The sequence below is a fragment of the Electrophorus electricus genome, chromosome 15, assembly GCF_041902795.1.
Source record: "Electrophorus electricus isolate QZ-2024a chromosome 15, ASM4190279v1, whole genome shotgun sequence".
NCBI lineage: Eukaryota > Metazoa > Chordata > Actinopteri > Gymnotiformes > Gymnotidae > Electrophorus > Electrophorus electricus.
The window spans coordinates 18,393,829-18,410,609 of record NC_137511.1 but is presented as its reverse complement, the minus strand read 5'-3'; the positions used below and the strand labels follow the sequence as shown (position 1 = coordinate 18,410,609).

At 46.6% G+C, this 16,781-nt stretch overlaps 1 protein-coding gene across 1 annotated transcript; it reads right to left on the bottom strand.

The window, feature by feature from the left end:
* Positions 1-796: 796 nt before the first annotated feature.
* Positions 797-16,729, bottom strand: top2a (DNA topoisomerase II alpha). Its single transcript, XM_035533211.2, has 35 exons — positions 16,441-16,729; positions 15,779-15,925; positions 15,455-15,545; positions 15,204-15,267; positions 14,608-14,753; positions 14,418-14,515; positions 13,684-13,896; positions 13,326-13,499; positions 13,036-13,137; positions 12,619-12,756; positions 12,081-12,219; positions 11,273-11,430; positions 11,030-11,155; positions 10,824-10,934; positions 10,533-10,638; positions 10,136-10,245; positions 9,748-9,840; positions 9,547-9,661; positions 9,325-9,446; positions 9,067-9,215; positions 8,337-8,568; positions 8,082-8,216; positions 7,435-7,635; positions 6,597-6,792; positions 6,382-6,473; positions 6,099-6,248; positions 5,858-5,941; positions 5,485-5,679; positions 4,967-5,093; positions 3,237-3,404; positions 2,659-2,854; positions 2,446-2,510; positions 1,813-1,911; positions 1,241-1,500; positions 797-1,093 (listed from the first exon to the last, which is right to left on the bottom strand). The coding sequence occupies exons 1-35, from the start codon at positions 16,465-16,467 to the stop codon at positions 959-961; spliced, it is 4,764 nt and encodes a 1,587-aa protein (XP_035389104.2). The 5' UTR covers positions 16,468-16,729; the 3' UTR covers positions 797-958.
* Positions 16,730-16,781: the final 52 nt, after the last annotated feature.

Here is a 16,781-nt window from a genome sequence, read left to right as displayed (position 1 = left end):
ACTAGCGGTCATATCCTTGTGTGCAATCTTTAAACAATCAACTTTTTTGAGTCTTTATGAGGGCTTTGAGCCAACTGAGTAAGGACAGGAAATGTCTGAGAACACTTTCGACGACCTTGGTGTCGGACTGCTTCCACACCAGCACGCCTCCCTGAGCTGGTCATAGAAAGGTCAATGGATGGGTGAAGGTCATTAGCATATAAATGAGCTAAAAGCAGAAGGCTGATAATATAGTGCATATTCCTGTTTGCTGGTAATTTTTCGTTAAATAGGCTCCATTTGACCCTATAGTTAACAAGAGCTTCAAAAGAAAGTACTATAATTACTAAAAGTACAGAAAAAGTTTTACAGGTAAGATTAGAAAAAGAGCTAAAATTAGTAAAATTCATGACACCAATGGCCCAAAAGTCCAAAACTAGGCAGCTATGGACAACTAATGGCTCCGGACAAGCCTGTGCCGAACCCTCCAGAATTAAAACAGCTGTGCGTGGAATACAGGGAAAGCTTGCAGGAGGTGGTTATGAGATCAAATGATTCAATTTGTGCTGCAGAAAATGCCATGACCTGGCACTAACCATGGGAGATGTACAGAGTGGGTGAAGGATTAAATCCAGTCTTGGTCCAAATTGCAGTGCCAAGGGGCAGGCAGCACTGCATACTCTTTAGTATATAGGGTTAGGCTTCATCTTATTACAATAGTGCTGTGAACACATCAGCGAAACTAACAAACAGTGAAACGGAATATTTTGTTAGTATGCATGTGTAAATCCAAGCTCCCACGTTTTCACAAAAAAAATTCAAAGACTGAACAAAGTTTATTTATGCAAATTTGGAGTAGAAAAAAAGAAATAGAAAATATTTACATCACAGTTCTATAAAAATCTCAATCTTCACAAAACATGAGTAAAACAGCAAAATTGCAAGTTAATGACCTGCAACCCTGGACAAGAGCTGAAGACTAAAAGCCCTCGTCAGAGTCAGAGACGATGGCGTAGTGCACCGGTTTGGTGTTGCGTGTTGTTTTCGTCCTCGGAGCTATGGCAGATGAGGTCACATCCAGGGCGAAGCTATCATCGTCCTCCCACTTATTCTTCTGAAAGGGGAGGGGGGGGGAGGGGATGTAGGTCAAACCAGACAAATGTGTGTGCTGAAGCCAAAAGAGAGAAGACTGTACATGGTCCTTACTGCAAACCCACAACCGATGCAGCTTAGAGAAAGGGGTTTGATGGTGGTGGAGTACCTTTCCTGCAGCTGTGGCTTTGCCCTTGATGCGGGCAACGAGGTTTCCTCCGTCGGAGTCGCTGTCCGAGTCCTCACTGCTCGGGCCCACCACCTTCCTCTTGCGACCGGGCGCCTTCTTGGCAGCTGCGGCAGAGCTCTCTGATTCGCTGGACGTCGTCTTGGGGGCGGTGGTCTTTTTACTGGCAGTAGCCTTTTTACTGGCAGCTGGTTTAGTGGGGGGCTTGGAAAACGCGTCCAGGATAGAGGACTGCTTGACGTCTACAGAGAGAGCCGTGACCGTTAGGAAAGGTACGATATAGCAGTAATTTCACTCACATTCAGTACAGTTTATTTTTACTATTATTTATTTATTTGGAGACATTTAGGCAAAATCAGGCCTGGCTGCTTCAAACAATAGAAAGAATAAAAGACTAAACTAAACACACATTACAGACACCTGCAGCAGTTAATAGTGCCTTCTGATCTTAACCCACAACGTGGGTTATGCACCTAATATGGCTATGTACCTGTCCAGGGTGTTCCTGTACCTGTACAGGTGGGTGTGTGTGTGTGGGGGGGGGGTACTTGTACCTGTTCCTTTCTGCTTGGTTGCAGCAGTTGTCTTCTTGGCTGCTGCTTTCTTCACAGCATCTTTGGGCTTGGGTGGAGGTTTAAGAGCAGCACTTTCAGCTACACACACACACACACACACACACACACACACACACACACACACACACACACACACACACACACACACACACACACACACACACACACACACACACGTGTATTTGGCTACCGATGCATTACCATCTGTAGGTGTATTTGTGTGTGTGAGTGTTAAGGCTGGGACAGTGAAAAAGCAACGTGTGCCTACGGTTTGGTTAACTAAATCCCTCCCACAAACAACCAACCACTCTGGTCTCTTTAAAACGAAATAAAAAAGGTCCATACAGGCATGTCCACTTGCCCAAACCTGACAGTTTCCAGTGGTGAGAATGCATCTGACACTGACAGTCCTGTTTTGCATATCGTGTGAAGTCAACTCCATACAAATGTCTGAAAAATGTTTTTGCAGTGATGACGGTAATGAGCTCAACCCCATGGTAAGCATCACATGACCACAATATTGCGGTAATGCAATTATCGCCACATCCCTTGTGTGTGAGTGTGAGAGAGAGAGAGAGAGAGAGAGAGAGAGAGAGAGATTCACTTGCTTACAGCCGTGTGTGTCCTTTACTGGCTTTTCCTCCTTTGGTTTTCTAGGTTTGGCTGCAGCTTTTTTCCTGAAGGAAAACGTAAAAAATTTGATTATGGGGCAGTGGGACGGGGCCACACAAGCCACGTCCAACAGGAAGGGCAACACCCTCTAAGGTGAACGGAAAAACAGTCAAAGAACGAGGGCAGAAAAGCAGAAGACAGGAGGCCACTCACGGAGGAGGCTGGACAGGGGATTCCGGCTCACTTTCAGATGCAGCACTGGGCTCTGGGGCAAACATATTGTTGTCATCGTCGCTGTCATCATCATCATCATCATCATCATCATCCATACATGGAGCTTTCGGTTTGGCTAGGCTCTCCCATTGGCCAGATTCATCCTCACTGCTGGACAGGGAGTATTTAGCAGTAGCTGGAAGGACAAACACAGACACAGAGGGTAGGTGCGTGAGTGAGAGCAGCGAATATCAGTAATAAATACATAAACACACAGTTTGGCAACAGCAGACACAAATAAGATGCTTCATTATTAAGCATCTTAGTCACGTGCAGAGCCCAGTTCAACCAAACCCTTCACGACAGCACACGGCAAACAGGAGATGCCTGGCCATTTGCGTGAAAAACAGTGCTGTAAACCAGGCTCTGCCTGACTACACCAACCACACCCACTACAGTGCAGGCAAAACCCATGTAGCAACAGCAAAGACAATCTAAAAAAACTAAGCGGAAACCCTAGCTAGTAATAGGTCGCTAGGAGGCTGTGTTTTTTTTTTTTTTGAGAAAATCATCCTCACCTTGAGCTTTCCTCTCACGTTTCTCCCTGGGTGCCACTTCTCCAGAACTTTCTGCTGTGTCAGAGGCAGGCAAGCAGTCTTCGTCCTCTTCATCCTCAGACCAAGGGTTCCTCTTCTCCTTCTTCACGGGCTTGAACTGCAGGGTGGTCTGCTTTGCGGACCTGGAGCCTGACACAGGGAACACCTCAGAATCAGGGTGTAGCACCAGGGTAACCAACACACGTAGGAACCTCCTCCAAGCCAGCTGGGATCGCTGCTTGGAAAATCGTAAAGACTAGTACAGCGCCTAAAGAGACAAACCAACTGTAGTAAAGACAGACTGAGGATTACTGACAAAGCCATAAATGCCCCAGCTATCTAGATGGCCTGGCTCCTTACACTCCACCCTCTCCTTAAGGGTCATAAACTTGTGGTGATCAGTTTATCTGGCTTTGATCTTTTAATCAGATTATATTGGGAGTGTGGCAAACTGTTTCAGTATACAAACTAATGGTGGTATCAGATGTGCACCCTTTCATGTTAGCAGAAAAGGCTGGAATGACTCCAGGCAGAGCGTCCCTCCATGGGTGTTGCTCTGCAACACGTCACGACGTACGCAATTCCTCCTGATGTCCCTAGTGGACTGTGACCACCCCTTGTGGCCAACCGTGAAGTTACGACTCCCTCGAGAAATCTGGGGAACAATAATCCTTAATCACCAACGCATGACCGAGTTAAGGAAATATAGCCACATGCATTTTTCATTACACCTGACGTTTAAGTCTCATTTGTGGTTGTTATTATAAATAGTGGTATAAGCAATAGTAGTCGCACTACTAACGACATTACCACCACCCCTTGCAGAAATGATCAATATTAAGAACCATGTGGTCAATAGTCTTAATTATTGATTGATTACCCACTATTAATTATTGATATTGTTGTAATTATTATAAGGACAAAATCATATTTATTATGGGTACTCTGATATGGTTATGATGATCCGTTATTATCATTATTATTCTTCTGTGCTTACTGATTAGGTCAGTGATCTTTTGCACCAAATCTTGTGATTGCATGCCTCTCTGGCTTTGACCCGTTTCTGATTTGGTTCACTTGCTAGCTACTCATTTGGCTTCTGATTGTCTTACCATGACTTCAACCTTGAATTTGACCTGCTCTCATACAAGTGAAGTTTATATAAATGGCAACATGCAGCCCAAGCGCTTATACTGTACATACAAAGGCAAAATATAAATGCCGTGTGTCAACGGGATTACATTTTTTTGTCTAGGTTGCACCTAGAGGTCGCCGCATGCCAGCAGGAGCTTTAGCAGAGTGACCAACCCTTGTACAGGCGATAATCTATATCCAGCCTAACAGATATTAGTGTTACGATATACAAGGGGAAGGCAGTGAATTTTTCAGCCTTCATTCCAGAGTTAATCAGGGTGGTGCCCTAATTAAATTTACCAGATGTAAGGGACAATTCATTAATCCATTACAAGTACTAAAATTGCTACAAAACACCAAAACATCAGTGATATATTACCACTAATGTTAGAGCTCCACTTATCCTTGTGCCTAGCACACATCTCTGGACAGTAAAAAAAAATAAATACATTTGGAGAAACACGAGGACAACTTTATCCCCATCGAGAAGTCTAAATGCAAACATTGAGAGCATGAAGTGACATTTAGACATATGTAGATATAGCACCTGTGTGTCTTTAAACACACGCGTATAGCACCTTTGTCTTTGGTCGCCTGCTTTTTGAGACGGGCAGCCAGCCCCATTTCCTGTGAATCTCTGCCTTCCAACCCTCCATCTCCTTCATCAATCTCCATCTTCATCACCAGACCACCACCACACTCCGTCTGCCAAGAGATGATGCAAAAAAGGTTTTTAGCCAAACAAGACTGAAGCCTATTCATTTGAACAGCTTACTTCTGCACCAGCCTCAGGTGCTTCATACTTTGTAAAGCTCTCCTATAAACACAAACTCAACCAGTCTACAAGGCTACTATTGGGCAAAATATCCTTTAAAACGAGGTGGAGCGAATTTAAACTCAATCAGGAGGGACCAGCCAGAGCGACTGCGGTTCAAGTTACCGATTTCCTGTAAATCTGGAACATTTTGAACCAGTAGTAGTCCGGATAAGACGGAGATGGTGGTTAACGAAACAGCCACTGAGCAGGCTGCACGTGCATGGCATCCAGTACAACCCGCCCACACGCGGGCAGACGTGCACCCACATGCACCCCCACCTTGACTTTGGTCCGCTTGCCTCCGGCCTTCTTGGCGGCCTGGTCCTTCATGGTGCTGGTGATGCGGGGGATAACCCTGCGACCCTGTGGGGTCGGCATGGTCTCGTTCTTCATCTTGACCACCTTGGTCCTGCCCCCCTTCAACTTCACCTGGGTCACGCACACCTGAGCCTCCTTCTCGGACTGCTCCACACGCTACACAACCACATGGCACAAAGACACACTGCTATAGGATATCCTAAGGCAGCATATATTTTAATATCTATTATTATGTTTACACACATCTGTGACAGTGGCAAAGCTGTGAGCTCTGGTGTAGGGAGTGTGCTGGAATTAGAACGGGACAGACATAGGCATTTGGGGCGATGATTACCTCCAGCTCCTCAGTGAAGGCAGCCAGATCCTCCCTCCACAGGTCTGCCGGGCTCTTCTTCTTCAACACATTCAACTCTGTCAGCTAGAGAGAGAAAGAAAGAAAGAAAGAAAAAAAAACCAAAAACAAACAAAAAAAACCCAACCACTGCTTTTTAATAGATGAGCATTTTCCACTGTCTTTGCTATGCAGTGTCACTGGTTTGTGGAGGTGCTTTCCCAACCCCCGTCCCCCTCGTCACCTTGGCGTCCCTCTGCCTGCAGAGCTCATCTTTCTTCTCCTTCGTGAGGTACCACATGGGCATTGACAGCAGGTAGTTGTAGTCGGGCCCCGAGGACTCTTCCTCTCGGCTCTTCTCCTCCTCCTCCTCCCCTGCCTCCTCTTCCACCTCCTACAGGAACAAAGACCAAGGCAGGAGTTTAGACGCGAATTTCCGCCGTCACAAAAGGCACTCGGGCCTACGTGTGCAAGTACAGCAGGGTTTGGTGTTTGGGTTGTGGACGGCACCTCCCCCAGAGCCGTACCTTCTCCTGGGCTTGCTTCCAGACCTTCACAGGATCCGAGTCGTAACCCATCTGCTGCAGCATGCGGATCAACTCCTTCTTGGGTTTGTTCTCTACGACACAAAAAGCACGGGGAGCGTTCAGCTGGGTTACATTCAGCAGCCGTCCCCACCTTCGTCAATTCCAGTGTGAAATCAGAAGGTGGCGAGGGTGTGGTGGGTGGCCCGTCCCCTCACCGATGACCAGGTTGCCCTGGATCTTCTCCAGTATGAAGCGTGCCTGATTGGACAGCTTGGTGTTCTCTGCTCCCAGCATGCCAAGCAGCCAGTCCTTCCTCAGGACATAGTACTTCAGCCGCAGCTCGAAGAAGTCTTTCAGGATGTCCTGCACCGTCTCGTACTTCTTCAGGCCGCCCACGTGGTCGAACAGCACCTGTGCAGGTGAGCAAAGGGAAGGAAGGGCTTAGAGAGAGAGCTTTGGAGCTGGAGGCTTTGAGTGCAGAGGTTAACCTCTCACATAATACAGACTGCTTGCTCCATCAGCGGAGACACGTACAGCTCAACACCTGAACATCTCTTCAACAGCAGGGCTGAGCTGGTTATTTGATTCATCTGAAGAAAACTAAGTATTCAGTACCTCATGTCTATGAAGCTAAATAAGTGTGTAAGAGTCTGTAAATAAAAAGTTCAATAACAAATTTGAAACAAGTAGTATTATGATGAAGTAACCAAGATGTATGTTTGTGTATAATAAACTTCATTTGCACAGCACCTTTATAAAACAAGTTTACACAGTGCTTACCAGAGAACAGAATGAGTAATAAAGATTATTCCAGAAAGCTTATTCCTGAAATCAATCACTTCAGGAAAGAATTTGCCAATATTAAAAATGATGTAATTAAATGACTTAATTTTTCACTGTATTCTTTAAGACTTTAAAAGAAATAATTTCAAATAAAGGCAATTTAATTGATTAATTTATGACTGAAGATAATTTAAAGACATTTTAAAACTGCATTTCCATCCATCAAGTCAGTCAAAGTACAGCTGGAGAGAGCTGGTGTGCAGTCCATACCATAGAGTTGCAGGTGAGGGGGTTCTGGAGTTTGAAGACCTTGTGCAGGCCAGCTGCCTCTGCTTCCCTCAGTCTCTCCTCAGTCATCTTGACCAGGAAGCGCACGCTGGTGTCGGTGTGGTATTCCTTATAGTCAGTGATCAGAGCAGGGGCCTTCTCAGAGCCGTTCAGCATAACCTCCAGCACGTTCTCCTTGTAGGTCTGTGAAAGACACACCGTCAGCACATATCCTCTTCTCTAGGGGAGATGGAATGTCTCCAAAGTGTGTGCTTCAAACAGGAGTCTGGCAGAGATGGTCCGGGTCTCTCTGCAATGCAGTGACGCTTTAAACAGGCATGTTGGAGCAAGAAGCACTAGGTTGTGTGTGGATCTGAGAATGGTAAAGATGTATCCGTGTGTGTGTGAGTGTATGCATGTGAGAGAGTGAGAGAGTACAAGATATGACCCAGTACATAATTTAATGCGAGCAGCAGTCCTCAGTGGAACTCTTTAAAAGAGCTGGGTCTCTCCCACAGGGCCGGGGACAGACGCCCCGACCTACGCCATACTGGTCCAAACAGAGCCTTTCTAGAACCAAGTGGCAGCTGTAGGTTGCATGTGAAGAGCGGCGCATGGTCTGAGCACCCCTCTCCTGGAGCACTACCTACCTGAGTCCACGTCTTCACGGGCAGCTCGGAGATCTCGATGGTGGTGGAGTCAATGATGGCCACCTCGCCGCTGTTCATGTACTGGTTGGTTGTCACCTCTTCAATGGTACCTTTGAAGCCCTTATAACTGGGCAGCTGAGGGTGACAGAAAACGATTTATAAGGCTGCAATTTATTTATTTATTTATTTATTTATTTATTTTTTAAAATTCAACATCTGTAATCGCAAAAATAATCCTGAGACATCCGTGCTCACCATGGGCAGCGGTTCTTCCCCGTCGAGCATACGATGCACGTTGGTGACGATCTCGCGTACGTCATAGTTGGGAAGGCGGCTGGCCCAGCCGGTGCCGATGCCGTCCGCGCCATTGGCGAGCACCAGGGGGATGATGGGAATGTACCACTCGGGCTCCACGCGTATGTTATCATCATAGTTATACTTCAGCAGGTTGTCGTCGACGGCGGGAAACAGCAGGCGGGTGAGAGAACTATGGAGGTGTAGGGCAGCAAGGGGTTACGGAGAGGGTGGGAGCACTGAGCCTATAAAAGCACTCATATGATTTTATAACATAAAGGACAGGCTGGGCTCATGTGGGTTGCCACATTCCCCATAGGGTTACACAGTTTACTACAGACACCAACCCTACACTCATCTGTGGGGGGCACCTTCAGTGCTAGTCTGATTCTGACCACAGCACCACAAACATGGCCACAGTGCTGTAAACAGCACAGCAGTATAGCTGTGGGTGTTTTACACGCAGCCCTGTCAGGTTCAAGGGTCTTCCACAAAAACATGTCCACCCACAGCAGGTCTGTGGTGAGAAACTGACTGCAGACCGAGGAACAGAGCATGGCTAACACATTCTGCATTCCTGATGAAGGATTGTTGGTAATATACAACACTTACTATATCTATCTGAGCACAAGGAAAGAGTGCGTGCGTGGGTGGTGAATATGTATCTGGTGCTGTGTGTGTGTATATACACCTGAGCATGGTGAAGATATATCTGGGGCTGGCTGAGTCTTTTCCTCCATGTAGACGTGTGCCAAACTGACCCAGAGGCTGGAGCAGGTTCAGATTGTTACTGCCCACAAAGTTCTGTGCCAGACCCACGATGGTCATCATCAGCGAGATCTGACAGGTAGCAAAAACAATTAGAAACCTGTTCGTGAAGCAGGTTTATAAGGAAAGTAAACTGCAAGCAAACGAAAGCCAGTCAGTGCCGAGGCTCATGCAGAGTCACCTCTCCGTGATGGTAGGCAGACATCTCCGCCACAGAACCAGCCAGCTGGGCTACCTTCACCTCCCGCTTATCATTACGCTTGAAGCAGCAGAACAGCACTTTCCTCTGGCCCGGTTTCAGGCCTGAAACACACACACACACACAAAAAAAATAAATCAATAAAATAGCCCACTGACCACAAAACCACAGATCAATGACATCTCCCTCACACACACGCCTTACCATCCACCAGGCAGGGGATGGATCGCTCGTTGTCAGAGTTGGAGAACAAGACCAGCTCCTTATTCACAAAGTCGTGGTAGGTGAGGGACGATGTCTCTTTACCATACAGATACTCCTGAGGACAGAGAACAAAACAGTTCACACACACAGAGGACACAGGGTGCTCCCATTCAAATGGGCGTGATGTGATAGCAGGCAGACCTCTGGAAGGTTGTGCTCGCGACGCTGTCGTCTGTTGATCATGAAATTGGTGAGCCACTCCTTCCGCTCTTCCACCTTCTTCTTACTAAAGGCCTGAGAGAGAGAGAGAAAAAAACTCAACCAGGGAAGGCCATGAAGGTCCATTTATTCATGGCAAAATTAATTACAATTTAAACTGCACAAAAACAAGAATCAATTAAATGGAAGATTAGCCTTTAAAATTAGCATTCAATTAACTGTGAAACTATTATAAATTGTCAGCTGCCATCCTCCACCTTTGACTATGCATTTTACTTGACCGAATCTTTCAGTAATGTATGTGCATAAAAAGTCAACATCACATGTGGGTAAAATCTGGTGTGGGCCACCATGGACAGGGTGAGGTTACCAGGGTGATGGCCTCATCATCAGCAGGGCCCGAGTACTTGAATGGGATGCGATGCCTCGCCATGTCAGAGAAGTACTCTTTTGCCTCCTTGGCCGTGCTGGTACCCAGACCTGTGAAGGAGGGAGCACCGACACACACAGACACACACAGACACACACACAGACACAGACTTTACAAGCCCGCTCTGAGAAACACTGGGACAGTGTCAATTCCTCAAAATAATGTTATTTTTGAATGATGACAAAACCATCGTCAACACCCAAACTTATTTATGACCCCATCACCTCATCATGACACACACACACACACACACACACACACACACACACACCTCAAACAGATGTAAAACTGGGCGCTTACATGTGGTGGTGTACTACCACAGGTGTTTGGGACAAACCTTTGTAGTATTTGACCTTCCACGATTTGATATTACTCTGTTTCTCCTTCCACTCAGTGAACTCTGGGATACTGTAAAAAGAGAGCTCCTGTTTCTTATTAGACACCTACAGGGCCAGGGAGGGAGAGAGCAATAGTTAAACACCAACATGAGTTTGGTAGGTCTTTTAATTTTTATTCCTTGTGACAAAGAAAAGGCAAAACATACTATGCTACAATTGCAACTGAGATTACAAAGTGAGCATGACAGCCCCTCCCAACCAAACCCCCACGCATTCTGACCCCCTCTCACCTTAATAATAGGAGTGATGAACTCCTCCAGGAAGTTGTGATGTAGAAGTGAGGGCCAGTTATGGTGGATGAAGTTGATAAGGAGTCCTTTAATGTGAGACCCATCCTGATCCTTAAAGAAGCACAGTCACCCCACAATTACAGCCCGCAACAACCCCCCCCCCCCCCCCCCCAAAAAACCCCCACAACTCCCACGAGGAGGCCAACCTGATCTGTCATGATCATGAGCCTGCCATAGCGGAGGGTCTTGAGAGACTCTGGGTCGCTGTAGTTCTTCCTGTACTGCAGTCCCAGGATCTTGATGATGTTATTGATCTCTGCGTTATCCATGATCTGCAGCGGACAGTGCAACGTTTCAGGGACGCGTGCTCAAGGGTTCTGTAACTGCTCCGGTAGGAGGGCAGGTGTTGAGTCTCTGTCATCTTGCCCTTTGCTGGGGCGTGTGCTGACCTGTTTGTGCGAAGCCTCCCGGACGTTGAGGATCTTTCCACGCAGGGGGAAAACCCCGTAGCGATCGCGGCCCACCACGCTGAGTCCGGACACGGCCAGAGTTTTGGCCGAGTCCCCTTCAGTTAGGATCAGAGTGCAGCCGCCAGAGTTCTTTCCACCTAGATCCGCCCCCGCCCACACACAGATTTGTGTTAGTGCATAGTACAACCCAGTGGCTGTGCCCATTTTATATACACCCACACACACAAACATTTTTAAATTTACTTTTATATTTAATTTCAATTTCTGCTACCATGTATAAACACAATTAAAGTACATTAAAAGTACAATAAACTACCATGTAAACTACCAGAGAACCAAAAGCATTTAGTTAATTTCTGCATCTTTGCAGAGAAGGAGAATAACTGAAGGTCAGAGGTCAGGTTGGAAGAGATTAATCCTGTGAGATAGGATGGCAATCTCAGGTCAAGAGTCAGAGTTTTGGGATTCTCTTTTTACACGTTTAATAAATGAGCTGAAATGTGTTGTCTTACAAATGTTCTCAATTTCAGTAGCCTCCTTGAGAGGTACTGAAAGTGGTCTGAGTGCCAGTACACCAGACCTTCACACATCCACAGACAGATGCAGTTACAGCCTGAGGCCTAATTTTGAGGTTGAGAGATCTAAACTTCAAATTAAAAACGCAGGCAACCATAGTAGGGCGGTAGCTCCAGAAAGCTCAACTTCAAAACCCTGATTTTTCTAGAGCATGGCCTGCAGGAGTGGCATCCAGTTCTAGAAGAGCCGGCCTGCATTCAGAGAAGTCTACCTGCGTCGTTGGCGTCGTCGAGCTTGGGCACGCCCTTGATCTTGGTGTGCTTGACGGCGGAGCACTTCTTATTGAGCTGGTTCTGGGCCTTGAACTTCACCCAGTTCATCACGCTGTCCACGATGCCGCAGCTGTTGGCCTGCAAAACAGCAGCAGGTGTAAGGAGGCGGCTAAGAGTGGGCGAGATCGCCAGCAACAGTTCCGCACGGCAACTCTGGCTACGGCTGGCGTTTGGCTAGGCCAAAAGGACCGATCTGTTCACCGTTGCTGCATGTTCAATACCATAAAGGCTACTCCGAAAACAGTCCCTGCTGGAGTAACGTCCGCATGTAGCACACTAGCTCAGTGGTTCACACTAGCGCCGTGAATCACACTAATGCAGCATTGGAGAATTTCATACTTGTTTTGTATTGTGTTGGCTCCAACATCTGACTTCAGGTAGGAAGGTACTGAGAACGTAACTGTGAAACTAATATCCTGAAATAGCTACATGGATTTCCTCTAAGTAAGGAACAACGCATGTATGTGTGTGACACACCTGCTTGATGAACTTATTGCTGAGGGTGCAGGTGGAGCCAAAACTCTTCTGCTGCAGCGTCATGTTCTCTTTGGTCTGAGAGTCAAAGCTGGGATTCTCGATCAGGCAGTTCACAAACAGCCACATGTGGTTCTTCACCTGAAGAGAGACAGACTCAGGAATGAGAAATTTGGCAAAGCAAAAAAAAAAAAAAAAGTTTCCCCAATTGTTTTTGGCATCATCCCAATTCCAATATTTGAAACACAGATTGCTGCAAATCGCAAAATGCAACAACTATTTGTCCCGTGACTATCGTTCCAAAAAGCATCCATGAGCCAAACACAAATAGTTTTACTATTTGTGCCAAGTCAACTTTTAATATATTGCAAATCATCATCATAAAAAATGTAGAGGTCAAATCTGGCCATCTTGTTGTACCTGGAACGGTTTGACCACCACCCCTGCCTTGTTCTTCTTCTTCACCACCTCAATCAGTTTGGACACGATCTGGTCAGCCACGTAGTCTGTGTGTCTGCCACCCTAAGAAACAGAAACAGACACACACACGGCAACCTGGAGTAAATAAAACTATTAAATGAAGTACTCCATTGTATACTGTCTAATTCTACACAGCACAATGAGGCATTTCCAAAAATGTCCTTAACATGACTTTCTAAACAAACTCTCTCAGGTAGTTAACACACCCACGCGCTTTGTGCTGTTTGTACCTTGGTGGTGGCAATGCTGTTGACGAAGCTGACTTGCTGGAATCCCTTTTCACTCATGGTGAGGCAGACCTCCCAGCGTGGGTTCACCACCTCATGCACTACAGTGAGGGAAGAGCCTGTCTCATCCGTCCTGTCCTTCACATACAGGTCCACATAGCTACGGAACCCATTCACCTGGGGGGGGGGGGGGGGGGGAGAGGAGAGAGAGAGACACACTAAACAAATGGTTGAGCATTGAGCTACTGCCTGTAACAACTTTATGTTCATATTGATCAGTTGGAGGACAACGCTTATCCCACAGAGTGACCTCCGCCGTGACCCCGTCAGAGGGCCGTGCACACGCCTGCCCTGTACTCACCGGCAGGCGGGTGCCGTTGAAGAAGACCTTCACGCCCTTGGTGGAGCCGGCGATGTCGTAGGCGCGGCGCGTCATCAGTGCCACTGTGTCCCGGTCCAGTGACTGCATCTTGAACTTGGCCAGGTCAGGCCAGAAGGTGATGCAGGTGTAGTCATCACCGGTGAAAGGGCGGAGGGCAGCCTCACCCGCGCGGCCCATGTTTTCGTACCACGTCTGGAGAACCAAGCACAGCGAGAGGGCCGCTATTTATAACAAGACCCAGGCCTGACAGACTGCTCTTATTCTGTTACATATACATACACAGGAGGTATGATTCTATCTACTATCAAACCGTGGACCTTTCATGTGTGAAGAGAACCTGATGACCACAATGCGCATAAATTCATTTATGACCTACATCCCAGCAATAATAAAAGCCTAAAGTTTATGTAAATGCATCGGTGAAATGCTCTTTGGAGGCTGGGGTCAGAGCACAAGGTCAGCCTTCGTACAGCACCTCTGGAGCCGAGGCTTAAAGGCCCATGGCATGGCAGTGCCAGGATTCAAACCCACAACCTCATGACTGATAGCAAAAAGTCATACAGCCTATTGCTGACTTAGCCGATGTCACATACTCTACGGCCATAAAAGCCACAGCAGTGAGCCCGCACATGGGCGAATGATGTTTTAAACAGCTATACGCTTGGGGCGGTGGGAAAGCCAGCCCTACCCGCTCACGGCTAATCACCTCTCACCTGCTTGAATGAGGACTTGGACTCTCGGCATGCCGTCTCCACAATAAACTTGGTACTGAAGATGTTGCACAGCTTGGCACCGTATCCATTACGGCCACCTATTTTTTTGGAGTGAGAGAGAGAAAACGTGAAATTGAAGGAGTCTCAAGGCAAAGCCCACAGCTGTAAGCAGCAGATCCGAGCTCTCTACCTGTGACCTTCTTTTCATCGTCATCATAGTTACTGGAGGTGAGCAGCTGGCCGAAGATGAGAGCGGGCACATACATCTTCTCCACCTTGTGCTCCACCACAGGAATGCCCTTCCCATTGTTCCAGATGCTGATGGAATTGTTCTCTCTGCAGGGGTCCAAGGGTGGAGAGTCTCAGGGCAAACACACATCCCCACAGGCCAGACAGGCCTTGTGCAGGCCAGACAGTTTGCCTGAACATCTTTACATATGCATCTGCACTTTCACTACTTCACATCTGTAAATCTGCACTGGGACAATGGCTGCTGTAAAAAAAAGTGCTTAATAAATAAAATTTGTATGTGTGTGTATTTACTGATGCTGTTAAGTTTTGAGTGTTTTATGTGCCCTACAGTAAAAACAGTTCTCCGTTTCTTGAACAATAACGATCTCATCAGGCACCAGTATTTTGACTAGCGGCATGGTAAAGAAACACAACCCCACTGGGTTAAACAGGAAGGTGCACTCTAGTATTCTACATCTATGGCTTGTCATGTTCTAGCCTGTGTTACAGCATGACATTGAACCACAGGTGAGACACAGATTGTTAGATACTCACAGGTCAATGTTGATCTTGATACAGTTCATGTTACTGTCTCTCTGCTTGTTATCGGCAGCATTGACTGAAGGGGAAACAAACACTTAGTGCCATCATAGCATGAAGCTATTTACACAAGACACTGACAGCACTCAAAAGCAGGAGTTCCATGCCATCCTTCTAAATGCAATACAGGAACCAAAACCCAAACCAGCCGGCAGGCATCGCCGGTCCTCCAACCTCAGTGTGTAAATGACGTTCTTCAAACGTACCCAGGATTTCGTCAAAGATCTTGTAGAGGCCTGGAACAAATGTGATGTCCCTGCAATTCATACCAATGTCTGCATCAAACACCCACATAGGCTGAAAGACAGAAGGGAGGGTGGGGTAGCGAGAGAGCTGTGATGTAACACACTCGAGCCTCTGAAAATCATTAGGTTGTACACAAAACCAAAATCAGAAAAGAATCTGATAGTTCCACACCTTGAACTGAAACATTTAAGCCCAAATTAAAACAGTCCTACTTGTGCCCCCATTGCTTCATCGCAAAAAAAATGCAGGGGGGGGGGGGGGGGCAACGACCAGGGCGGCCCTACCTGAGTGAGGGGTTCCACGGAACCAACGTAGGTGTCCGGCCGGAGCAGAATGTGCTCCAGCTGGGTCTTCTTCTGGTAGATGCGTTCCACAGAAAGTCTCTTGGCATCCTTCTTGGGCTTGCTCAAGGTCTTGTTTTCAAACAGAGACTGAGGAAGAATTCGAAATAAGTTTGAACTTCAAATTATAGGTTGCCTGCCTACTCTTGTCTAGCTAGCCGGCGTGAGGGGGTAGGGGGATGCGAAGAACCCGAAGACACGCCGGACAGCATAAACTAGACGCTACATTAGAGCAGACAGTACATTACAGCGGTTTTAAATGTTTTAGCGACTCGGCCCCCTTTGCATATGCAGGAAGCAATAACTAACACGCTAGTTATCCCCCTAGCTATCGGAGCTTATAGGATAGCTAGCTTAGGTTAACTAGTTTTAGTTAGTTAACTATCTAGCTAACGTTAGGTTACTTAGATTAGGTTAGAGGAGTAGTTAACTGGTTAACAAGCATTTTGTCCGTATGACCGAAAATACAAATTAGAAGGCAAAACCAACAAAGCTTGGTTCACTAGGTTAACGCTAATGATCTAAGATAGTGCGGCTGGCTAGCATTTCATAATTGTACCACATTAACACTGGTTAAGATTAAAAGTATAGCTAAAGGTAGTTACCTTCAACGGTCCGTCCGTGGAAGCCATTTTTCACAATAAAATCGATTTGTGGGCTTTTTTTTAACGTTTAGGTAACCTTGTCTTAAGTCTTCACACTTCAACAACATACAACTAAAATTCCACTTTTCAATCGATTCACTGTACAACTATGGCTAAAACCGTCTATATTTAAGAAAACATTTAACCTTTTTTTACTTACTGCACTCTTACTAACTAGGTTACCAAACAACCTCTATCAAGTATTTGCACCGTTAGCTAAATAACTGGCGAGCTAACTACGTTATTTTGAATTTCAAACAATAAAGCGCCGCTTCCTCGCGCCAAGATGAAAAGCCAATCAG

Coding starts and splice junctions, on each gene's coding strand:
- top2a (XM_035533211.2), bottom strand. CDS start 16,467: ATGGCTTCCACGGACGGACCGTTGAAG. Junction 13,500..13,683: donor TCAACGGCACCCGCCTGCCG/GTGAGTACAGGG, acceptor CCCCCCCCCCAG/GTGAATGGGTTCCGTAGCTA. Junction 10,246..10,532: donor GAAGGTCAAATACTACAAAG/GTTTGTCCCAAA, acceptor CCTCCTTCACAG/GTCTGGGTACCAGCACGGCC.